Raw genomic sequence first — 19,213 nt, 5'->3', positions numbered from 1 at the left:
ACTACCCGGACGCCCATATTTATGATTTATCAATTTTCATGCCATAGTGTGAGATTGTACTGTGTTGCAGTGATGATGATGATGAGTGTTGCAGTGAAACTCTTCCATAAGTGCGTACCGCTCTCCCCGTTGGTAGGCAACGGACTAGACCGCTATGCTACCTGGACGCCCCAAATCAAACACAGTTTAACCATTAATTTTGTGTGTTGTGCAAGATTCAAGGTGCAGCTCAGTGTGTACAGGTGGCAAAAACCAGAGTAAAAGTAAAAGTGAAGGTGAAATCATACACGTATTCCCTTAAAGGTGCAAATATGCTTCTGCCCCCAACCTCTCATGCGAGTTTTAGTGCGGTGGCTAATCAATCAAGGCTTTACCTCATTGTAAAGTTTCACAGCCTCAGCAAAGTCACTGTTAGCCTCAGACTGTAGTGCTCTGCAGGTTATCTCCTTGGTCCCGATTTTCCCGCCAAAGATTCCACGGACAACATCGTAATCCTCCAGTGACCTGTACAGCCTGGGACAGAGGACACGAACACCATCATTAATGAAAAGTCCAACAGTAATCAGGGGGACGTAGCGTGTGGGAGGATCACGCTATTCCCCCCAGCTCCCCCTCCCCCCTGAACAGGTGCCCCGACCGACCAGAGGAGGCGCTAGTGCAGCGACCAGGACACATACCCACATCCGGCTTCCCACGCGCAGACACAGCCAATTGTGTCTGTAGGGACGCCTGACCAAGACGGAGGTAACACCAGGGATTCGAACCGGCGATCCTCACGTTGGTAGGCAATGGAATAGACCGCTACGCTACCCGGACATCATATTTTTAGCATTTAAGTCAAGGTAGCCACACCTACAGGGGGACTGCCCATTGTTCTGAAATCCCAACAGTCTGAAAAATATCCCACTGGACCAAAAGCCCATTCGTTCAAACACTCGTTACCCCAAAAATAAAAGCCCACTGCTCCGAAGGCCTGTTGTTCCAAAAATACACACTCTCCCTAGAGTATTTTGCCCTCAATATCTTAGTGCATTCTGACATGCAAATGCAAAGATACCATTTTATGCCAATTCGTGTGAATAGGTGGTGTACCATTAAAAGCTCTTGTGAGAATGTCATCTCTACTTCACCAGAAATATCAAACTTCTTGTATTTATCTCTGGCCAGAAATATCAAATGTCTTGCATTTATCTCTGGCCATTTCAGATCAATAATTCACAATGGAGAGTGTATATTTTTACAGCAGTGGTTGTTTGATTTTGGGATAATGGTCTGTTGGACAAATGGCCATTCGGTCCAACAGGACATCTTTTGTACTATTGGGGTTTCAGGATAATGGGTTGTCAGATATGGCGTGGCACCTTATAAAGCAGGGGTGTCAAACTCCAGGCCTCGAGGGCCGCAGTGTCTGCAGGTATTTGTTGCAACCGTGCGCTACACCACCTGATTAAACTAGGTCCTTTCCCTCCTTGATCCAGGAGGTGAGCTAATTAGTTAAATCAGGTGGTGTAGCGCACGGTTTTAACAAATACCTGCAGACACTGCGGCCCTCGAGGCCTGGAGTTTGACACCTCTGTTATAAAGAGAGAGCGATGGCTATGCACTTCCCCACTGGAACTTGCGCCCTCAAGCATGATACGGCAGGCGTCACGAAGGGTCCTATTTCTGCATAACTCATCAAATGTTAAGCAGGTCATTTTGAAGTTTTGGATCCACAGGACCTCTGTAAAATCACTGCGGACAATGACCTCCCATAAAACTCTGATAACTGGGGCGCTGCCAGGTGTAAGGGATTGGCCTTTCCATCATTGCCTGCATCACACGCCCTTCGTTGCCTTCAGTTAAACAGAACCACAGATATTGTGGTACATGCAACTGGAATCACTGTGCTAACATTTAAGGTCTTGGAGACTATTGTGAGAGGAGAAACCCTAGCATTAATCGCACATCACTCAATGGAAACACAGACCATTTGAAGTTTTGTTTTGTCGACGGTTAAAAATTGCTTCTATTTTGTGCAGAAGTGCAACGGAAACCCGTCTAGCCAGTCAGGCACAGTCGTGTTTGTAGGGCCGGCCCCACTGGCCAGTCCAGCCAAAACTGTTTAGTCATTTCAGTTTGTTTCACGTAGGGAGACGTGTAGATACGCCGCGGTGAATGTAAACAAGTTGACATTCGGGAAACCCAGCATTAGTCTACTCTCTTCATGATATCACAGAAGTCAAAGGAACATGACAGAAAACTGTCATTCTTTTTTGCTACACTTTTTTTTTGGTTAAGTTGTCACCTATTATGTCTGCCCATACGTACAGACGACATGTAATGTTCAGATCAGAAACACTGGTCATTCATTCTGTAATGAGACATGTTTGGATGCCAACCGAGGCATTGGCACAGCTACAGCCCTGCCAGAGGAGATAGCACAGTCATACTTTGCGAGGTGGATCCATTTCTCGGTGTCTGGGGCGAGGTCCTGGCGTCCTCGTGGCCGTTTGGCAGGGGGCTCATCAAGACAGCCGGCAAGCACCAAGCCCTCCTCCAACAGCAGGATGCCGGAGGGCTGCTGAAGACTCGCCAGGCAACTGGAACTTATGGCCGCTGGATGGAGATGGAGCAGCTCCTTATGCTGGTAGCTCATGTCCTGCCAAAACCACAGGCACAATACTAGCCACCCATGTAAAGGAAAGACTCCTCCTTACCCTGGGCCCAATGCATTTCAGGTAAAATTTTCAGCATACTTTTTCCAGTATTTACAAAAATTTCAGTTACTATTTATTAATATTTTGTATTCTGGGTTTTTATGCAATTTCAATCTTTGCGATTCCATCGGCAAGTTCTTTAAAAAGAAACAATCATGGTTACACACACACACACACACACACACATATATATAAATAATGTTGAAAAAAATATTGAAAATCACGATCGTTTCTTTTTTTTTCCTTTTAAGACTTACACTATCACTGCATAACAATGCAGATTTACAAACGTGAGATACAAAACCCCCCCTGCATTCCTATGGCATCAGCTGGGAAGAATATTTAAAATAGCTGGTGAGTGTCAAACCTGCACACATGCCACAAATGGTGGGAAGCAGAGAGTACTCTTGCTCAGGAAAGTGTTCAAGTCCCTCCGCAGCTCCTCCTTGATCCTCTGGCTCTCTCTGGGGGATCTGTGAGCCTCCATTTCCTGCAGGATGCCGGTAAACAGGGAGCTGAATAGCTGCTTGGACAGGATTGGGTCTTTCTGGAAGAACAAGAAAAGAAAAAAACCATCCTTTAATAATATCCAGTCTTTTTCTGGTCTTCCAATGTGTCACAAATGTAATTCAACATTTTAAAAAGATTAGGTTTGAAATTCAATCACATCCCTTTACAAAAATACATGCTGCTGGGACTTGGAGAGACATCATTGAGGCAACAGCCTGGAGACCACATGGTACAAAAGCAGCTTCCTGTAAGCAGGACACAGACGGGGGTCTAACCTGTGCTAGGGCTTGTAGCGGAGCGATGAGGCTGCTGTGTGGGATCTGGATGTCTGGGAAGTCTCCGACTCGGTACTGGCGGTACAAAGTCACCTGGGCTTCTTTCCTCAACCTCTGATCTGTTCTTTCTTCCTGTGGGACACACCCAACGCCGCCATTCATGGTTTGAGACACAGTAGCAGATCGAATCAGTTAGAAGAGACAGCCGACACACCATGGTGATGAAACCTCTTCCTCAACCATGAAGCTAAACGTTCGAGTATTCCTCGTCTTGTATAGTTGTATTTCTCACCCTTTTCTGCCTCTGTTCGCGGATCTCTTTCTGTGCAAAACTCAAGCTGACTTTCTCCTGGTCCTTGAGAAATCGGCGTCGTAATCTCAAGATGTCGGCACGTCGCTCGCTTTCAGCTGTCAGCAAATTGACACAGAGAGTAGTAAGTAATAATAATACATTTCATTTGAATGCACCTTTCAAAACCTCAAAGAAATAGTGCAATAAGTAAGATGTAAAAGATAAAATACCACAATGGTAGCAGCAGATCTTATGAAATACAAATCATGGGGGAGAAGGTGGGAGACAGAATGTGAGAGGAACATATGGCTATGCTGGAGGAAGCAGATGAGTTAATAAGAAGCAGAAAGTAGATGACTAAATTTACCACCAGCTTTTCAAACTGAAGTTTTACCCTCTGCCTGAGTCTACAGTTAGTAAGTCATTTCCCATAAAAGGACTTCGACTTTAAGAAGGTGATAAATGTGTGACTGAAGTCAACACTGGACGGACATTTTAATTCTTGTCCTACCTGAAACCTCATTTACTTGTTTTTTTTCTTTTTTATGATCAGTAGTTTTTATTTTCCTTTAACACAAATACAGGCCATGACATCACACATGGATTACAGAGATGGAAGGAACAATTTAACAGGGCCTACTAGACAACATCAAGAGACAGACACATTTGGATTAAGGGTGATCATAAGACGAGTCTTAACAGTATACAAGACAATAGTAACAGCAGAGAGAAAATAAAAATAAATAAAAACAAATAAAAACACAGTTGGCAGATAGAGAGTAGTCTATAAATAGATGTTAAGATATAGATTAGTTGTCACAGATTACACGGGCTGCATTCTCTCTCAGACAAACCTCTGCTGCGACTGTTCCCCTCATCCGCTGCCAGTCGTCTGGTGCCAAAGCCTTCTCCCACGGGCCGTCTTACCACCGACTGCCTCTCTGCTTTCTTACCCAGCGCCAACAAGGAGGACGCAGCTTCAGAGCCCAGCGTGTACTCTGATAATGTGTCCACGCTGCTGCCAGTCAGCCAGTTATATGACGTACGGCCACCTGGGGGGGGGGTAAACTCTTTATCAATTAAAATAAATAAATTGAAATATTACGAGGATAACAAGACAATTGTGCATCTCAAAGAACAAAGTAAAAAAACTGAACTGTTGGTTACCTCACAGCTTTATTCTGATTCAAAACTTGGTGCCCAGACATAAAGCGATGTAAATAATGTTTAATACATGTTGCTTAGCAACTACGAGATTCATTATTTTACAAAAGAAAATAGTTAGCACATTCAATACCCATGTCAAGAACGTGGCTTTAGCATTGAGGTTATCAATGTTGAGTACCTCAGTGCTAAAGCACTGTGGCATATAACAGCAGTTTATTATTTGGCCAGTGACTACAAGTCGAAGCTCAAAAGGGAGCGGAAAATTAAACATTTCCTGATTCTCACGAGTTCAAGACATTACACAACATTTTAATACAAGGCTTTTTGCAATTTCACATCTACACAAGCAGAGATTGTCTAAGTACTTGTTTCTCACAGTGGTTTTAAATAGACAAGGCTCAGCGTTTTCGGTTTTTACCGATTTTCACCGAAAAATACCCAGATTTTTAAACTGATTTTCAATTCAATTCAATTTATTGTCATTAAAAACAATGTGCAGGCACATGTTAAAAATTAAATGAAATTTTCACCCGGATTTTATGTTTCCACGGATCCAAGAATTGTTCCTGTTTGCGTGAGATTATATAATGGTGTCCTCTTGTGGCGAAATTCAGCATGCTGGATGGCTTTGAAAAATAAAAACCAAAAACGCTGAGCCTTGTAAATAGATGACCAACAGATATGTTGTGTGTATATCTGTAACATGAGATACACAGGCAGTGAAATGTTCTCAAGTCTGGGCAGAAATAAGTTGCATAATTCTGCTGCAGTTTTACCCTTATTTCATGTTGGGTTTGATTCTGTGGCTGAACACTGAGCCGTACCTGTTGTTTGAGTTTGGCTGAACTCCAGGGAAGTCTGTGTGGCCCTCAGCTGACCCTTGACAGGCCCCGGCTGAGACGCCGCCTGGCTCTCCGGACCCGCAGAACTCTGAGTTTCCACAAACATGGGCGTCATCACCGTGCTCCTGAGGCGCCAGTTGGAGTCAATCAGATAATCCTGGACGGTGAGAAAATATCAAAATGTATCTTATAGGTGACCAAAGTGAAGTTGTGTTGATAGGTTCAACTATTTATCAGGGGTGTAAAAAGCTCTGAATCCTTTATCTCCTTCTTGGGATTCAATTCCGGCCTCTTGGGGTTGTGGTGTACGCTCATGAGAGTTCAGCCGCAGACTAAATAAACAATCAGCAGATGTCTATAAGAAACTGGAACAAAACATTGTTCCACTTGCCTCACAGCTTCAAAAAAGACACATCAGATGCTCTAACCCATTAATTAACCCATTCTATTGAAAAACTGACAATAATTAATCAATTAACTCCAGCTCATGGAAACAAGGAAGGTTTAACCATCGACAGCAACAAAGAGATTTCCTGTGCCAGTCGTGGCTCCGTTGGCTAGTGTTGCTGATGTGCCTTTATCTAACAGGCCTGCGTCAATGACACCAAACAGACTGGGCTGCGTGTCATGATGAAGAGTGGCTCACGTTTACACATCGCCACACAGATCTGCAGTTCTCATTCAAACCACAAGACAGACAAAAAGTCACATGTACATAGACAGCCTGCTGAGAAACGCACTTGTAATGGATCTGAAAAATTCTTTTTCCATCCCCTGAAAACCACACATTTACTCTTTCCACTTATTCACAAAAATATTAATTAATAGCATATTATAGATTAATATTAATATATTATATATCATATATTATATTATATTCTATTAGCGCTCTATAAAATGCAACTTGATTGACTTGATATATTATAATATATAAATATGCTAACATTATATTGATATTAATACATAACATTATTAATAAAAATAATAATATAATTTGAATATTACTTCATATGTAAATATTAATTCATCTGCATATAATGCATAACATCCCGACAGAGATGGAGCGTTGTGGATGTCTAGTCACAAACCTGGAACGTGCATTCAGACAGTGGGTAGTCAAACATGTTGCGTGTGAAGTCTGGACTCTGGCTGGTCATCTCCAGCAGCACGTTGGTGGCCAGGCTGAGGAAACTCCTCTCGATGTGACAGGAATACAGGGAATGGAGAACCATCTGCATTCGCTCCAGGGTGGCGGTGGACAGACGCCTCTCCTGACTCCAAAAGTTACGCACATAAAGCCTGACGGAGGCACACAAAGGGATGCACAAAAAAAATAAAATTGTGTCTTAATGTTCACAATGCAATTCTCATCACAAAAGAAGATAGCATAAAACTATAAAGCTGCATATGTCTAAAAGAAAACGTGAAAAGGCTGGGTTACTGTATGACAAAGGGGGGGATAGGTTGGCGGGGTGGGTGTTTCAGTACACTACACTGTGATGATTCTGATATCGTGGCATTTCCACACAATCACGATGTTGAAGCACAATGAACAGATGTTGTGAAGAGGTTTGATGTAATGACTTCTACATCTCTGAATATGTGAATATTTACTCTGGGAAGCACTCATGATTTACACTTTTCTAACATGTGGGTCTTCAAATAAATGCATTTTTAAATACTTTTTTTTAGATCACTGCTGTTTTCACATTTTACTATAGATAAGAGGGGATGAGCCTTTGAAATTGCAATACAGAATTGTGATATTTTTGATATTGTGATATTTGAGAAATCACCATACATACCAAATTGGCATTAAAATATCATAATATTGTATCAGGAGGTACCTGACAATATTTTTACAAGGAAGACAGCTGAAATACATCTTCTGTGATTGACATTTTATACAATTTTTGAAAGACATAGGACTATAAACGGACATAAAACGAGAAAAGGATAATATATACATATACAACTTAAAACAGAGGACTAAGACATTAGTGAAAAAGAAGAATTAAATTACAAGTAAAATACGAATCGAAAAGAGGCTGAGCAAATGCACGCCAAGCCATGAATTTGTCTTTAAGGGCCACTGATGTAGAGAAGAAATCTATCCCATTTCGAATAGTATGGTGTTACCCTGCCAAGCAGACAGAAGGATACCCAGTCATCTGCCACTGACCTAGCAAGCAGATTATGCCAGTCAGTGACTGATGGTGCGTGGGCTGACTTCCATAGCTGGACAAGCAGTCTCCAACCCAGCATGGTAACAGTCTGGACCCATGCAGTATAGCTAGAAGGCACTGTGTCTTTCGGGATGGACGGGTCCCCCGACAGAAATAAACAAATGCAGACAGGAACTTCCTGACTGATAATTCTCTGGATACAATCATGAACCGATGTCCAGAAGTCCTGTACTTTGGGGCAATACCACAGGACATGAGTTAACGTGCCTTCGTCAGGGCACTTGCAGCACCCGGGGTCATCTTTAAGCTTAACCCTATACAATCTAGATGGCATCCAACACATTGTTAATCACTTTAAATTGAATTAACCTAGCACGAATGTTACATGGCATGCACGTTGAATTACGTAGGATGTCAAACCATTCTTTCTCTGTAACTGTAATGCCGAACTGTTTCCTATACAGTTTTCAGGGACCAGATAGCGCTATGTTTCTGTAACAGCATAGAGTAGTAAAGTGATGCTTCATGACCCCTACCGTAGCTCGAGATTATGAAAGAGGGAATCTCTGCATTTTGGGGGCTGAGGGGGTTTTAAAAATTGATTTCAGCAAACTATGAATTTGGACGTACCGCCAGTATTGTTGTTTGTGCAACTTAAATTCGGCCTGTAAGTCAAAGGATCTGAGGTCCTGCTTTATGTAAAGGTCATGGAGCACTTCGATACCCTTCTGCACCAATTCTCTCCAAAAAAAAAAACGAAAAAAAAAGAAGGATTTACCAATACATAGGCCGGGATTTTACCATATGCTAGAGGTTGTGTTCAGGAAGGGGTCAACACTGAGAATCTTTGCAGTCTTCTTCTGAACTCCCTTAAGGCATGAGAGTACGGGATGAGACTGAGCACTTGGGGGCAGAGAGGGAGAAAGACAGGCAACCAGGGGAAGAGCGGGGCAAGCATGTGCTTCTACACTGAACTACAGGGGTGCCCGCTCTGGAGGGAGAGACCACTGTCAAGTGCTGCAGGCAAAAGGCATAATGGTACAGAAGTAGGTTCGGTATCCTTAAGCTTCCCTGATCCACCCTATTTTAGAGTTGTTTTTTTTTTTTTTTTAATGGTGCATCCTAGTTCATTTACCATTCCAAAGAAAAAGGCCACACAGCTGATTAAACCTGCGGAAATATTTCACCAGGACTGTCACTGGCAGTGATTGCAAAATGTAGCTGAACTTAGGGACTACATTCATCTTTAATACATTAACTTTAGCCCACAAAGAGAGATGAAGGAGTGCCCATCTTTCTATGTCTCGTAGAACTCTCTATAGGTATCATTTACGTCAATAGTACTCGTATATAGTGCTCCCTGTTGGTCCCGTACTGCAGGGATAGCACTGTGAGCCACTTGCTGCTTGATATAATCGGGCAGCATACGCACGGCCTTATAACCATCTTCAAAAAAGCACTGTCGAGCCCTAAACAACAAAGATTCCACCCTCTGGGACAATCATCTCTTGTATTTACACCGATCAGCCAAAACATTAAAACCACTGACAGGTAGGTGAATAACACTGATTATCTCGTTACAATGCCACCTATAAAGGTTGTGGGATATATTAGGCAGCAAGTGAAATGTCAGTTCTTGAGGTTGATGTGTTGGAAGCAGGAAAAAAGGGAAACTAAGGATCTGAGCGACTTTGACAAGGGCCAAATTGTGATGGTTAGATGACTGGGTCAGAGCATCTCCAACACGACAGTTCTTGTGGGCTGGTCCTGGTATGCAGTGGTCAGTAACTACCAAAAGTGGTCCAAGGAAGGACAGCCGGTGAACCGGCGACAGGATCATGGGCTCCCAAGGTTCATTAATGCGTGTGCGGAGCAAAGGCTAGCCCTGTGGTCCGATCCCACAGAAGAGCTACTGTAGCTCAAATTGCTGAGAAAGTTAATTCTGACCATGATAGACAGGTGTCAGGACACACAGTGCATTGCAGCTTGCTGTGTATGGGGCCGCGTAGCTGCAGACCAGTCAGAGTGCCTATGATGACCCCTGTCCACCACCGAAAGCGCCTGGTCTGATGAATCACGTTTCCTTTTACATCATGTAGATGACCGGGTGCATGTGTGTCATTTACTCGGGGAAGAGACGGCACCAGGATGTACTATGGGAAGAAGGCAAGCCGGCGGAGGCAGTGTGATACTCTAGGCAATGTTCCGCTGGGAAACCTTGGGTCATGGTATTCATGTGGATGTTACTTTGACACGTACCCCACCTACCTAAACATCACTGCAGACCAGGTACACCCCTTCATGGCAACGGTATTCCCTCATGGCAGTGGCCTCAGCTGGTTTTAATGTTTTGGCTAATTGGTGTATATTTAAACTGAGAATGTTTACGCAGATTATCATCAGACGTTTTAGCTTTCAAGATGTTCTCAGCTGAAATAAACCTTGATATAGTATTAAAACCACAGTACATTTTCCTAATAGGTAATAACAACTGCAAGACATATCAGTAAATATAGAACAGACTCCAACACACTGACATTTAAAGCAGTTAATGTACTGCATGGCAGGAAAGACACGACATGGATACTTACTGCAGGCCTTGGTTTTCATCAGTCAGTCCTTGAAGAAGGCTTTCTTTGGCTGTGTTCAAGACCTCTAGTGAGGTGCTGTCACTCATGCTCTCTTCATCTCTGAATAAAAACACACAAACGCTGCAATGAAGCTCAAGTAGAAGAGTAATTCTATTTCACATGGCGTCTGATCAATAGTATTCAATGGTGACATAGACAATGTGTGTGTGTGTGTGTGTGTGTGTGTGTGTGTGTGTGTGTGTGTGTGTGTATATATATATATATATATATATATATATATATATAGAGTGAGGAATCAGCAGTAATGAGAGCCAAGTGGTTTGAGAGACATAGCAGAAAGAGGTCGGGGTTTACTTGTAGTTGTCTTGGATCCACATGAGGATATCGTACATCCTTTCTCGGCAGGCTGGAGACGGGTGGGAAATAAATGCCGTCACAGCTGCCAGGATCTCCTGAAGCTCCACAGGAGTCAGCAGGACAACAATCTTATGAATGATGTCCAGACACACCCGTTGCCTCGCTTCATCCCTGTTTGGAAACAGGAGGTATAGATGTCTTTGATGTGAGAGGAAACGGTTCTGCTGTTCTCCAGTAATTCTGTTACACGTAGGTCCACCTGCTTATCATTTTGGGTGACAGTCAAGACGCTTGCTGATGATTCGGCTCCAGAGAAAAGCTCCAACTCTACCAGAGCCGTTTAAATGGAAATAAAGCAAACCAAAACCTGTTGAAGAGTGTTGAGATGTAAATCAGAGGAGACAAATGGGGTTATGCCAACCTGTGGCCCAGCATCTGAATGAAGCCTTTGGTTTTCAGCTGCAGGAAAATGTCTGGGATGACTTCTGCTCGACTCAGAACACACTCCAGACAGTGGGTCTTTAAAATACCGTGCAGCTTTGGCAGCAGGTAGAAAACTGAATTGACAAACCTGAAAAACAAAACAGACACAAAACCAGACCAACTTAACATCCGGACAACGTTCAGAAGCACAAGTAAATGTCAAAACTGATCTAACAGTTCTTTAAATCTCAGAACACTGGGAAGAATATATATTAAAAAAAGTTATCATCCATATAACTTTGTCAATTCCGTCTTCACTAAATTAAGGACTTGTGGTTTTTTTTTCCTTTTTTCCCCCCAATTTTTCTCCCCAATTGTATCCGGCCAATTACCCCACTCTTCCGAGCCATCCCGGTCGCTGCTCTACCCCCTCTGCTGATCCGGGGAGGGCTGCAGACTACCACATACCTCCTCCAATACATGTGGAGTCAACCAGCCGCTTCTTTTCACCTCACAGTGAGGAGTTTCACCAGGGGGACGTAGTGCATGGGAGGATCACGCTATTCCCCCCAGTTCCCCCTCCCCCCTGAACAGATGCCCCGACTGACCAGAGGAGGCACTAGTGCAGCGACCAGGACACATACCCACATCCGGCTTCCCAAACAACAGACACGGCCAATTGTGTCTATAGGGACGCCCGACCGAGCCGATGGTAACACGGGGATTCCAACCGGCGATACCTGTGTTGGTAGGCAACGGAATAGACCACCATGCCACCTGGACGCCCTCATAGTTTCAGACAGATGGATAAGAAAAGATTAATGCTTATAAATGTTAAATACTGTTTCCAAGCTGCTACAGCAAGTCAGTAAAGTCAGCCATCCCAGTAGTTAATCACTGGATGCTGCTATTATTACATTTAACAGGTCAAAGGACCTTTACATTAGATAGTCTGAACTGGTAGAAGTCCCTTTAAATTGCAGCCAAACACAACAACAAATACCTGACAGAGACAGTGGACCTAAAAACTCACCGGTCCATAAATGGAGGGAAATGTTTGGCCACTTTGTTCAAGCAAATAATGAACTTGTCATCCATGTCTTTCTTCTTCAGATCGCTTATCTTACTTGCCGCGACGCTGTGAAGTGCCTGAGGATGCTGAAACAAAGCGAACCGGTGAGAATGGGAGCTGAAAAAGATGAAGTGTACTTCTCATTTAGAGACGAAACATTATAGAACAGCAGTGCCATGGAACGCCTTCATACGTCATCCCTCTCAGTATCGTTCTTCAGGATGAGGCCGATGACCTCAGCAGCGGCAGCGTAGACATCTTTGTACCTTGTGAAGGACAAGTTGTTGGCGAGAGCCTGGACGTACCTGAAAATACAAAACCATACCAGAAACGAAAGTTGGAAAAACATACTTTTCAAAAAGTCTATTGAAGTAATTATAGCAGAATTTCTTCCAAGCCTTGGGTTTTGCATGGAGACATGAGTAGTCGGTCTGCTCTATCCATCCATCCATTATCCAAGCTGCTTATGCTAATCAGGATCGCGGGATGCTGGAGCCTATCCCAGCAGTCATTGGGTGGCAGGCGGGGAGACACCCTGGACAGGCCACCAGTCCATCACAGGGCCAACACATTCCCACCTTCAATTAAGTACGGTCGAGTCACCTGACCTACATGTCTTTCGACTATGGGAGGAAACCGGAGCACCCAGAGGAAACCCACGCAGACACGGGGAGAACATGCAAACTCCACACAGAGGATGACCTGGGACGAACCCTGAGGTTGGACTACCCCAGGGCTGGAACCCAGGAACCTTCTTGCTGTGAGAGAACCGCGCTAACCACTGTGCCACCGTGCCACCAGTATGCTGTAATAATTTCAATTTCCTATCAGCTGAAATAAAACCCAATGAAGTCTTTTTGTGTCTGGAAGGGTTCTTTGCGGATTCTGGTGTAATCCACACTTAAAGACTAAAAGACTACAGTCCACATTTGATGGATGAGTGTTTAAATGAACTAGGATAAGCTACAGTCTTAAACTGACACTGTGCAACTCTTCCGCTCACGAGAAATAACTTTAAAAACGTGCAACCTGTGCAGCTTGATGGAGTCATAAGTGTGATTATGACATCTGGTTGCATCCTCACCGACAACTACAGTGCAACTGGCCACAGCAACAGCCAAATCATTTTGGTGGACTATAACTTAAGTATTTCCTTAACCCTTCCCTCTATATACATGCAACCAACACTAAATTCATGTAAATAAATTTGCGAGTAGCCTCAGTTCCCAACACCGCAAAATAATGTGACACAGAAGATATGATAAAGGTCCTCACAAGACATCACATTAACTGGGCACTTTTTTTTTTTAAATATGTAGGTGGATTTGACATTGAAATGTTAATTTTCTTGTCATTACCTGTCGTGTTCGATTCCACAGTGGGCGTCGTAAGCAGGAAGGCTGTTGGCCAGAACAATGCCCAGCAGCTGCAGGCCCACAGAGTTGTCTTTGCTGTTTGGGTCACTGCCCGAGAAGCGCTCGTATATGAGACTGCAAGGACAAAAAAATAAATAAATACTTACTTCTATTCTGAAAAGGCATACGGGAAGGAGGTTCAGAACCTGATAACATGGTGTGCTAACAACAACCTATCGTGGACTTGAGGACCTCCAAGAAGATCACACACAGTCCTGTCCACATCAACACAGAGGCTGTGGAGAGAGTCCCCAGCTCCAAAATAACCAAGTGTGACTGCTGCAATTTGCTGCAGCAATCACACATGTATGAGCTCCAAGTACGAGCAACATTAGAGGAAAAACAGAATAGGGGTGCGGTTTAAGTAGACTACGATAAGAGCAGGTACTGTGAAGCGTGAAGCATGTAGTATTGCACAGTCGAAAATAATATTGCACAGATCCAGTAAATAAATCTGCACAGATGCTTTTTGCGTAAATTATTGCACACGCTAGTTTTTGCCCTTGGTAGGTGCAGGAGTGCACAGGATGAAAGTGAACGCAGCATGGTATTAAACAGTGGATGTAAACCAGATTAAGAGACAAGAGACATGTAGCTGATACCTGTACGGCACATGCAGACAGTCTTTCCAGCATTCAACCAGTGTGCGAAGGATCTCCAGGTTGTGTCGGAAGACGGCTCTCTTGCTGTGAAAACTGTGTCTCATCAGGAACTCCAACAGCCGGTTGGCTAGCACTTCATCTCTGGTGTTTCCCTGAGATGAAGGACATAATCTATCAGTGATGGCAAACCTCAGACTCTTCAGAAGCATAAAATAGATTCATATAGCAGCTTACAGCAGTGAAAATGCTTTGAAACTCAATCTAATAAGAAGACATTAAAAGACTGTAAAGGTAATTAAAAAGGAAACTCAAAAATGCAACAAGAAGGGCTTAAAAATAAATGTATATTAAATTTAAAAAAATGCAGTTTAGGATAATTTTCAAGTAACACAACACTGATTTTGTTAGTTTTTATAAGCATGGACAGGTTCTTAAAGTTAGTCCTTTCTCCAGCAGCTCGTCCATTACATTCTTTACCATTTGTACCTTCAAGTACACATTAAAGCCAACCACTTCAGGAGCTTTTAACACAAAAACTATGCATCTCAAAACTATATCTTGATTTCATAACGATTTGTAAAAGCTTTGGTCTCCTATCCAACCCATAAAGTCTGGCTATAGTAATTGGTGCATGCTCTTTCACATAATGGTTTATAGCTTGTGGCATGGTTGCCCGATCACTGTACAACTCAGCCTCAATGTGTGTACCTCTATAAGGAAAATTCACATCTTACATGGAGACGTCCATGATCGTGCATCTGCTCTTCATTGGTAAAGGAATACACAGATGAATGCATGTGGGTCATTATTATAAAGTTGTCTTTTCACTTAACAGCTCTAAGAATCACCATAAAAGCCCAATACCGAGCGTCCGGGTAGTGTAGCGGTCTATTCTGTTGCCTACCAACACGGGGATCGCCGGTGTGAACCGCCGTGTTACCACCGGCTTGCTCAGGCGTCCCTACAGACTCAATTGGCCATGTCTGTAGGTGGGAAGCCGGATGAGGGTATGTGTCCTGGTTGCTGCACTAGCGCCTCCTCTGGTTGGTCGGGGTGCCTGTTCAGGGGGGAGGGGGAACTAGGGGGTAATCGCGTGATCCTCCCACGTGCTACGTCCCCCTGGTGAAACTCCTCACTGTCAGGTGAAAAGACGTGGCTGGCAACTCCACATGTATGGGAGGAGGCATGTGGTAGTCTGCAGCCCTCCCTGGATCGGCAGAGGGGGTGGAGCAGCGACCGGGATGGCTTAGAAGGGTGGGGTAATTGGCCAGATACAATTTGGGAGAAAAACGGGGGGAAAAAATCCCCCCCCCCCAAAAAAAAGAAAGGGAGGCCTGTGACTGAATGCGAACAAACCATTTCAATTTCTAAACGTACAACAAACTTTTAATTTATCTATTCATCCATCATGTTATTTAATTGATGCCCGTGTTTTTTTTAATGTACGCTGCAATTCAGCAATTGCTGCCACGGTGTATTGAAGTTAGTAACACTTTCTATGAAGCTTGCATCTATAACGCCCTATAAGCATCTATAATGCTCTATAACGCCCTATAAGCATCTATAACACCCTATACGCATCTATTGCATCTATAACGCCCATACTTTCCTATAACGTATATTACAATGACTAACGGCTATGGCTGAAGACTGTGAAATAGCACTTAAGTCTCATTATGCATCTCCACAAAACAAGTTGGCTATGATGCATTATGACTAGTGGTGGGACTTGATTAAAAAAAATTAATCGAATTAATTATGGGCTTCGTAATTAATTAATCGTAATTAATCGCATTTTAATCGCACATCGATATTTGACACCAGAAGCAGCATTTTTCAATTCAAACAGGTCTTCGTAGAGGACTAAATCAACGAAGAGAAACATACATAAGTTTAAACAACAAAATCCTGTTTACTTTGTTCAAAACAAGTTTGTTTTGTAAACACAGTACTTTTTGTAAGCCCTGATCTTCTACCCCTGAAAGCGGTCTACAGTCCACAGCAATCCATCTCGCCAGTGAGTGTTAATTTATCAGACGTGGACTTACTCATCTTGGCTTTGAAACCCATCATATGGTGGAGAGTCGGTGGGCGACTCTGCTTGGTTGTACTAAGAGCACTAGCGTTAGCATTAGCATTAGCGTTAGCACTAGCGTTAGCTCCGGTGTTCGTACTAGCATCAACGTGTTTCGCATTTAGGTGGTACCGGAGGCTTGAATAACTGCGGTGGAATGCAAACTCTTTGTTGCACACAAGTCTGCACACAACAGTGCTCTTATCTAGGCTTCCATCCGACCGCTTTTTAAACGTAAATTTCCCATCCACGGAGCTAAGCAACGCGGGGTCGTCCTTGTCGTCCATCACACCTGTTGTTTGCATACTAACTCGTTAGCCTGACCTACTCATCCTTCCGCTTGACTGACGTCACTCGGTGCATCGCTATAATCCGTATGCCAGGAACGAGTGCACCGAGAAGCGTTCCGTGTTGACCGGAGTGTCAAAATAAAATGCGATAAAATGCGTTAATTTTTTTTAACGCCGTTATTTTTCCTATAATTAATTATCGAATTAACGCGTTAAAGTCCCAGCCCTAATTATAACATTTGACAGATAAACAGGCTAATGATGACATTTATAATGCATAAATCTGTTTTAAATTGACATAATGTATCATAAAGGTGGTTATGAGGTGTATACATGGTTATAATGAACCTTACAATGACTTATAGCTACACGTATAGGGCGTTATAGATGCTTATAGGGCGTTATAGAAGCAAGCTTCATAGAAAGTGTTACCAAAGTTTAACAAACTATAAACCATGACCAAAAATGGGAGTATTGGGAACCTTGGGGGTTGCCAGGCTGGTCCAGGAGAGCACAGTGACCACAATGTCCACCACCATAAAATGGATTCCTTCGCCTCCATTGTTCCCACATACCACCAGCTGCAGGAGGGGGCCCAGCCAGTGATTAGCGTACGGACGGAAAACCTGGCAAGCAGCGACAACAGCAAAGATTAGACACACAAAGGGTCCCTGTTAATCACAGGACACGTGAAAGCATACAACTATACATATATATATATATATATATATATAAAGAAGTATAAAACATCACTTGCAATGAAGACGTTGCTGATGTATTTATTCATTTATTTTCAAAGGTGAGAGGCGTTTTATGGAATGGAGGATGGAGAGATGAAGTGATGGGTGGGATGAAGGCATTATTCACCTCCTCTGTGTTGATGATCAGCTTTGAGATGAAGAGTCTGATGTTCAGGCTGGTGGCTGGATTCACCAGTTTTCCATGTAGGAACTTCATCCAAGGGGGAATTTCACTGGGTACGGTTCCCTGCTCCACATAAAGGGAAAATAATCTTTAATTTAACACAGCCAACATTCTCCTTTTCCGACCACTTAGATGACTTGTCAGTGATTTTGTGAGTCAGAGGCACCAAAATCGACCGATGACTGAGGTGATGTGACGAAGAAGCCTGTCAACATGCTGTAACTTCCTTTAACTTTACAGGACTCAATCTTCCATACCATTAATCACATATTGTTCATGCTTCACCGCCATTTTTCAGCTTTAAAGTTGGAAAAACAGTTTTACAGAGAAAAAAGTGTGTTTTACTGACAAACTGAATAACAGCTTTGAAAATGTAAAACTTTATTGACATAAAGGTTATTCTTTATCTGATCTGACATGGAGGCAAAGATCTCATCTCATCTCGTCATCAGCCGCTTCTCCGGGGTCGGGTCGCGGCGGCAGCAAGCTAAGTAGAGCACTCCAAACGTCCCTCTCCCCAGCAACGCCCTCCAGCTCCTCCTGGGGGATCCCAAGGCGTTCCCAGGCCAGATTGGACATGTAGTCCCTCTAGCGAGTTCTGGGTCTACCCCGGGGTCTCCTCCCAGTTGGACATGCTCGGAAAACCTCCAAAGGAAGGTGCCTAGGAGGCATCCTAATCAGATGCCCGAACCACCTCAGCTGGCTCCTTTCGATGCAAAGGAGCAGCGGCGCTACTCCGAGCTCCCTCCGGATGTCCGAGCTCCTCAACCTATCTCTAAAGCTTGAGCCCAGACACCCTACGGAGGAAACTCATTTCAGCCGCTTGTATCTATGATCTCACCCTTTCGGTCACTACCCAAAGCTCATGACCATAGGTGAGGGTTGGAATGAAGATTGACTGGTAAATTGAGAGCTTTGCCTTCCGGCTCAGCTCCCTCTTCACCACAACGGCCTAGTACAATGTCCGCATTACTGCTGATGCTGCACCAATCTGCCTGTCAATCTCCCGCTCCATCCTACCCTCACTCGTGAACAAGACCCCGAGATACTTGAACTCCTTCACTTGAGGCAGCAACTCATCCCCAACCCAGAGGGAGCAATCCACCATTTTCCAGAAGAGAACCATGGCCTCAGACTTGGAGGTGCTGACTCTCATCCTGGCCATTTCACACTCAGCTGCAAACCACCCCAGTGTGTGCTGAAGGTCATGTTCTGATGAAGCCAACAAAACCACATAATCTGCGAAGAGCAGAGATGCAGTTCTGAGGTTCCTAATACAGACACACTCCTCACCTTGGCTGTGCCTTGACATCCTGTCCATGAATATCACAAACAGATTCGGAGACAAGGGACAACCTTGGCGGAGTCCAACACCCACCAAAAATGTGTTTGACTTTGTGCCGAGAATGTGGACACAGCTCTCACTTTAGTTATACAAGGACCAGATGTCTTGTAGCATCTGCCCCGGTACCCCATACTCCCACAGTACGCCCC

General features: G+C 43.8%; 1 protein-coding gene across 1 annotated transcript in view; it reads right to left on the bottom strand.

Moving 5' to 3' along the window:
• The window catches only part of prkdc (protein kinase, DNA-activated, catalytic subunit), a 90,058-nt gene that overhangs the window by 24,361 nt on the left and 46,484 nt on the right, over window positions 1–19,213 (bottom strand). The window contains exons 48-64 of the mRNA XM_056299334.1: window positions 17,663–17,782; window positions 17,278–17,421; window positions 14,432–14,583; window positions 13,773–13,904; window positions 12,608–12,719; window positions 12,376–12,500; window positions 11,341–11,490; window positions 10,917–11,090; window positions 10,563–10,661; window positions 6,874–7,084; window positions 5,768–5,942; window positions 4,631–4,828; window positions 3,777–3,892; window positions 3,485–3,616; window positions 3,067–3,246; window positions 2,433–2,641; window positions 375–513 (exon numbers count right to left, since the gene is read on the bottom strand). Of these exons, the coding sequence (XP_056155309.1) occupies window positions 375–513; window positions 2,433–2,641; window positions 3,067–3,246; window positions 3,485–3,616; window positions 3,777–3,892; window positions 4,631–4,828; window positions 5,768–5,942; window positions 6,874–7,084; window positions 10,563–10,661; window positions 10,917–11,090; window positions 11,341–11,490; window positions 12,376–12,500; window positions 12,608–12,719; window positions 13,773–13,904; window positions 14,432–14,583; window positions 17,278–17,421; window positions 17,663–17,782 (2,568 nt within the window). The remainder of the gene's footprint in view (window positions 1–374; window positions 514–2,432; window positions 2,642–3,066; window positions 3,247–3,484; window positions 3,617–3,776; window positions 3,893–4,630; window positions 4,829–5,767; window positions 5,943–6,873; window positions 7,085–10,562; window positions 10,662–10,916; window positions 11,091–11,340; window positions 11,491–12,375; window positions 12,501–12,607; window positions 12,720–13,772; window positions 13,905–14,431; window positions 14,584–17,277; window positions 17,422–17,662; window positions 17,783–19,213) is intronic.

The sequence above is a fragment of the Lampris incognitus genome, chromosome 19 (genome assembly GCF_029633865.1).
Source record: "Lampris incognitus isolate fLamInc1 chromosome 19, fLamInc1.hap2, whole genome shotgun sequence".
Taxonomy (NCBI): domain Eukaryota; kingdom Metazoa; phylum Chordata; class Actinopteri; order Lampriformes; family Lampridae; genus Lampris; species Lampris incognitus.
The sequence above is the reverse complement of the archived record's forward strand: the minus strand, read 5'-3'. Positions and strand labels throughout refer to the sequence as shown.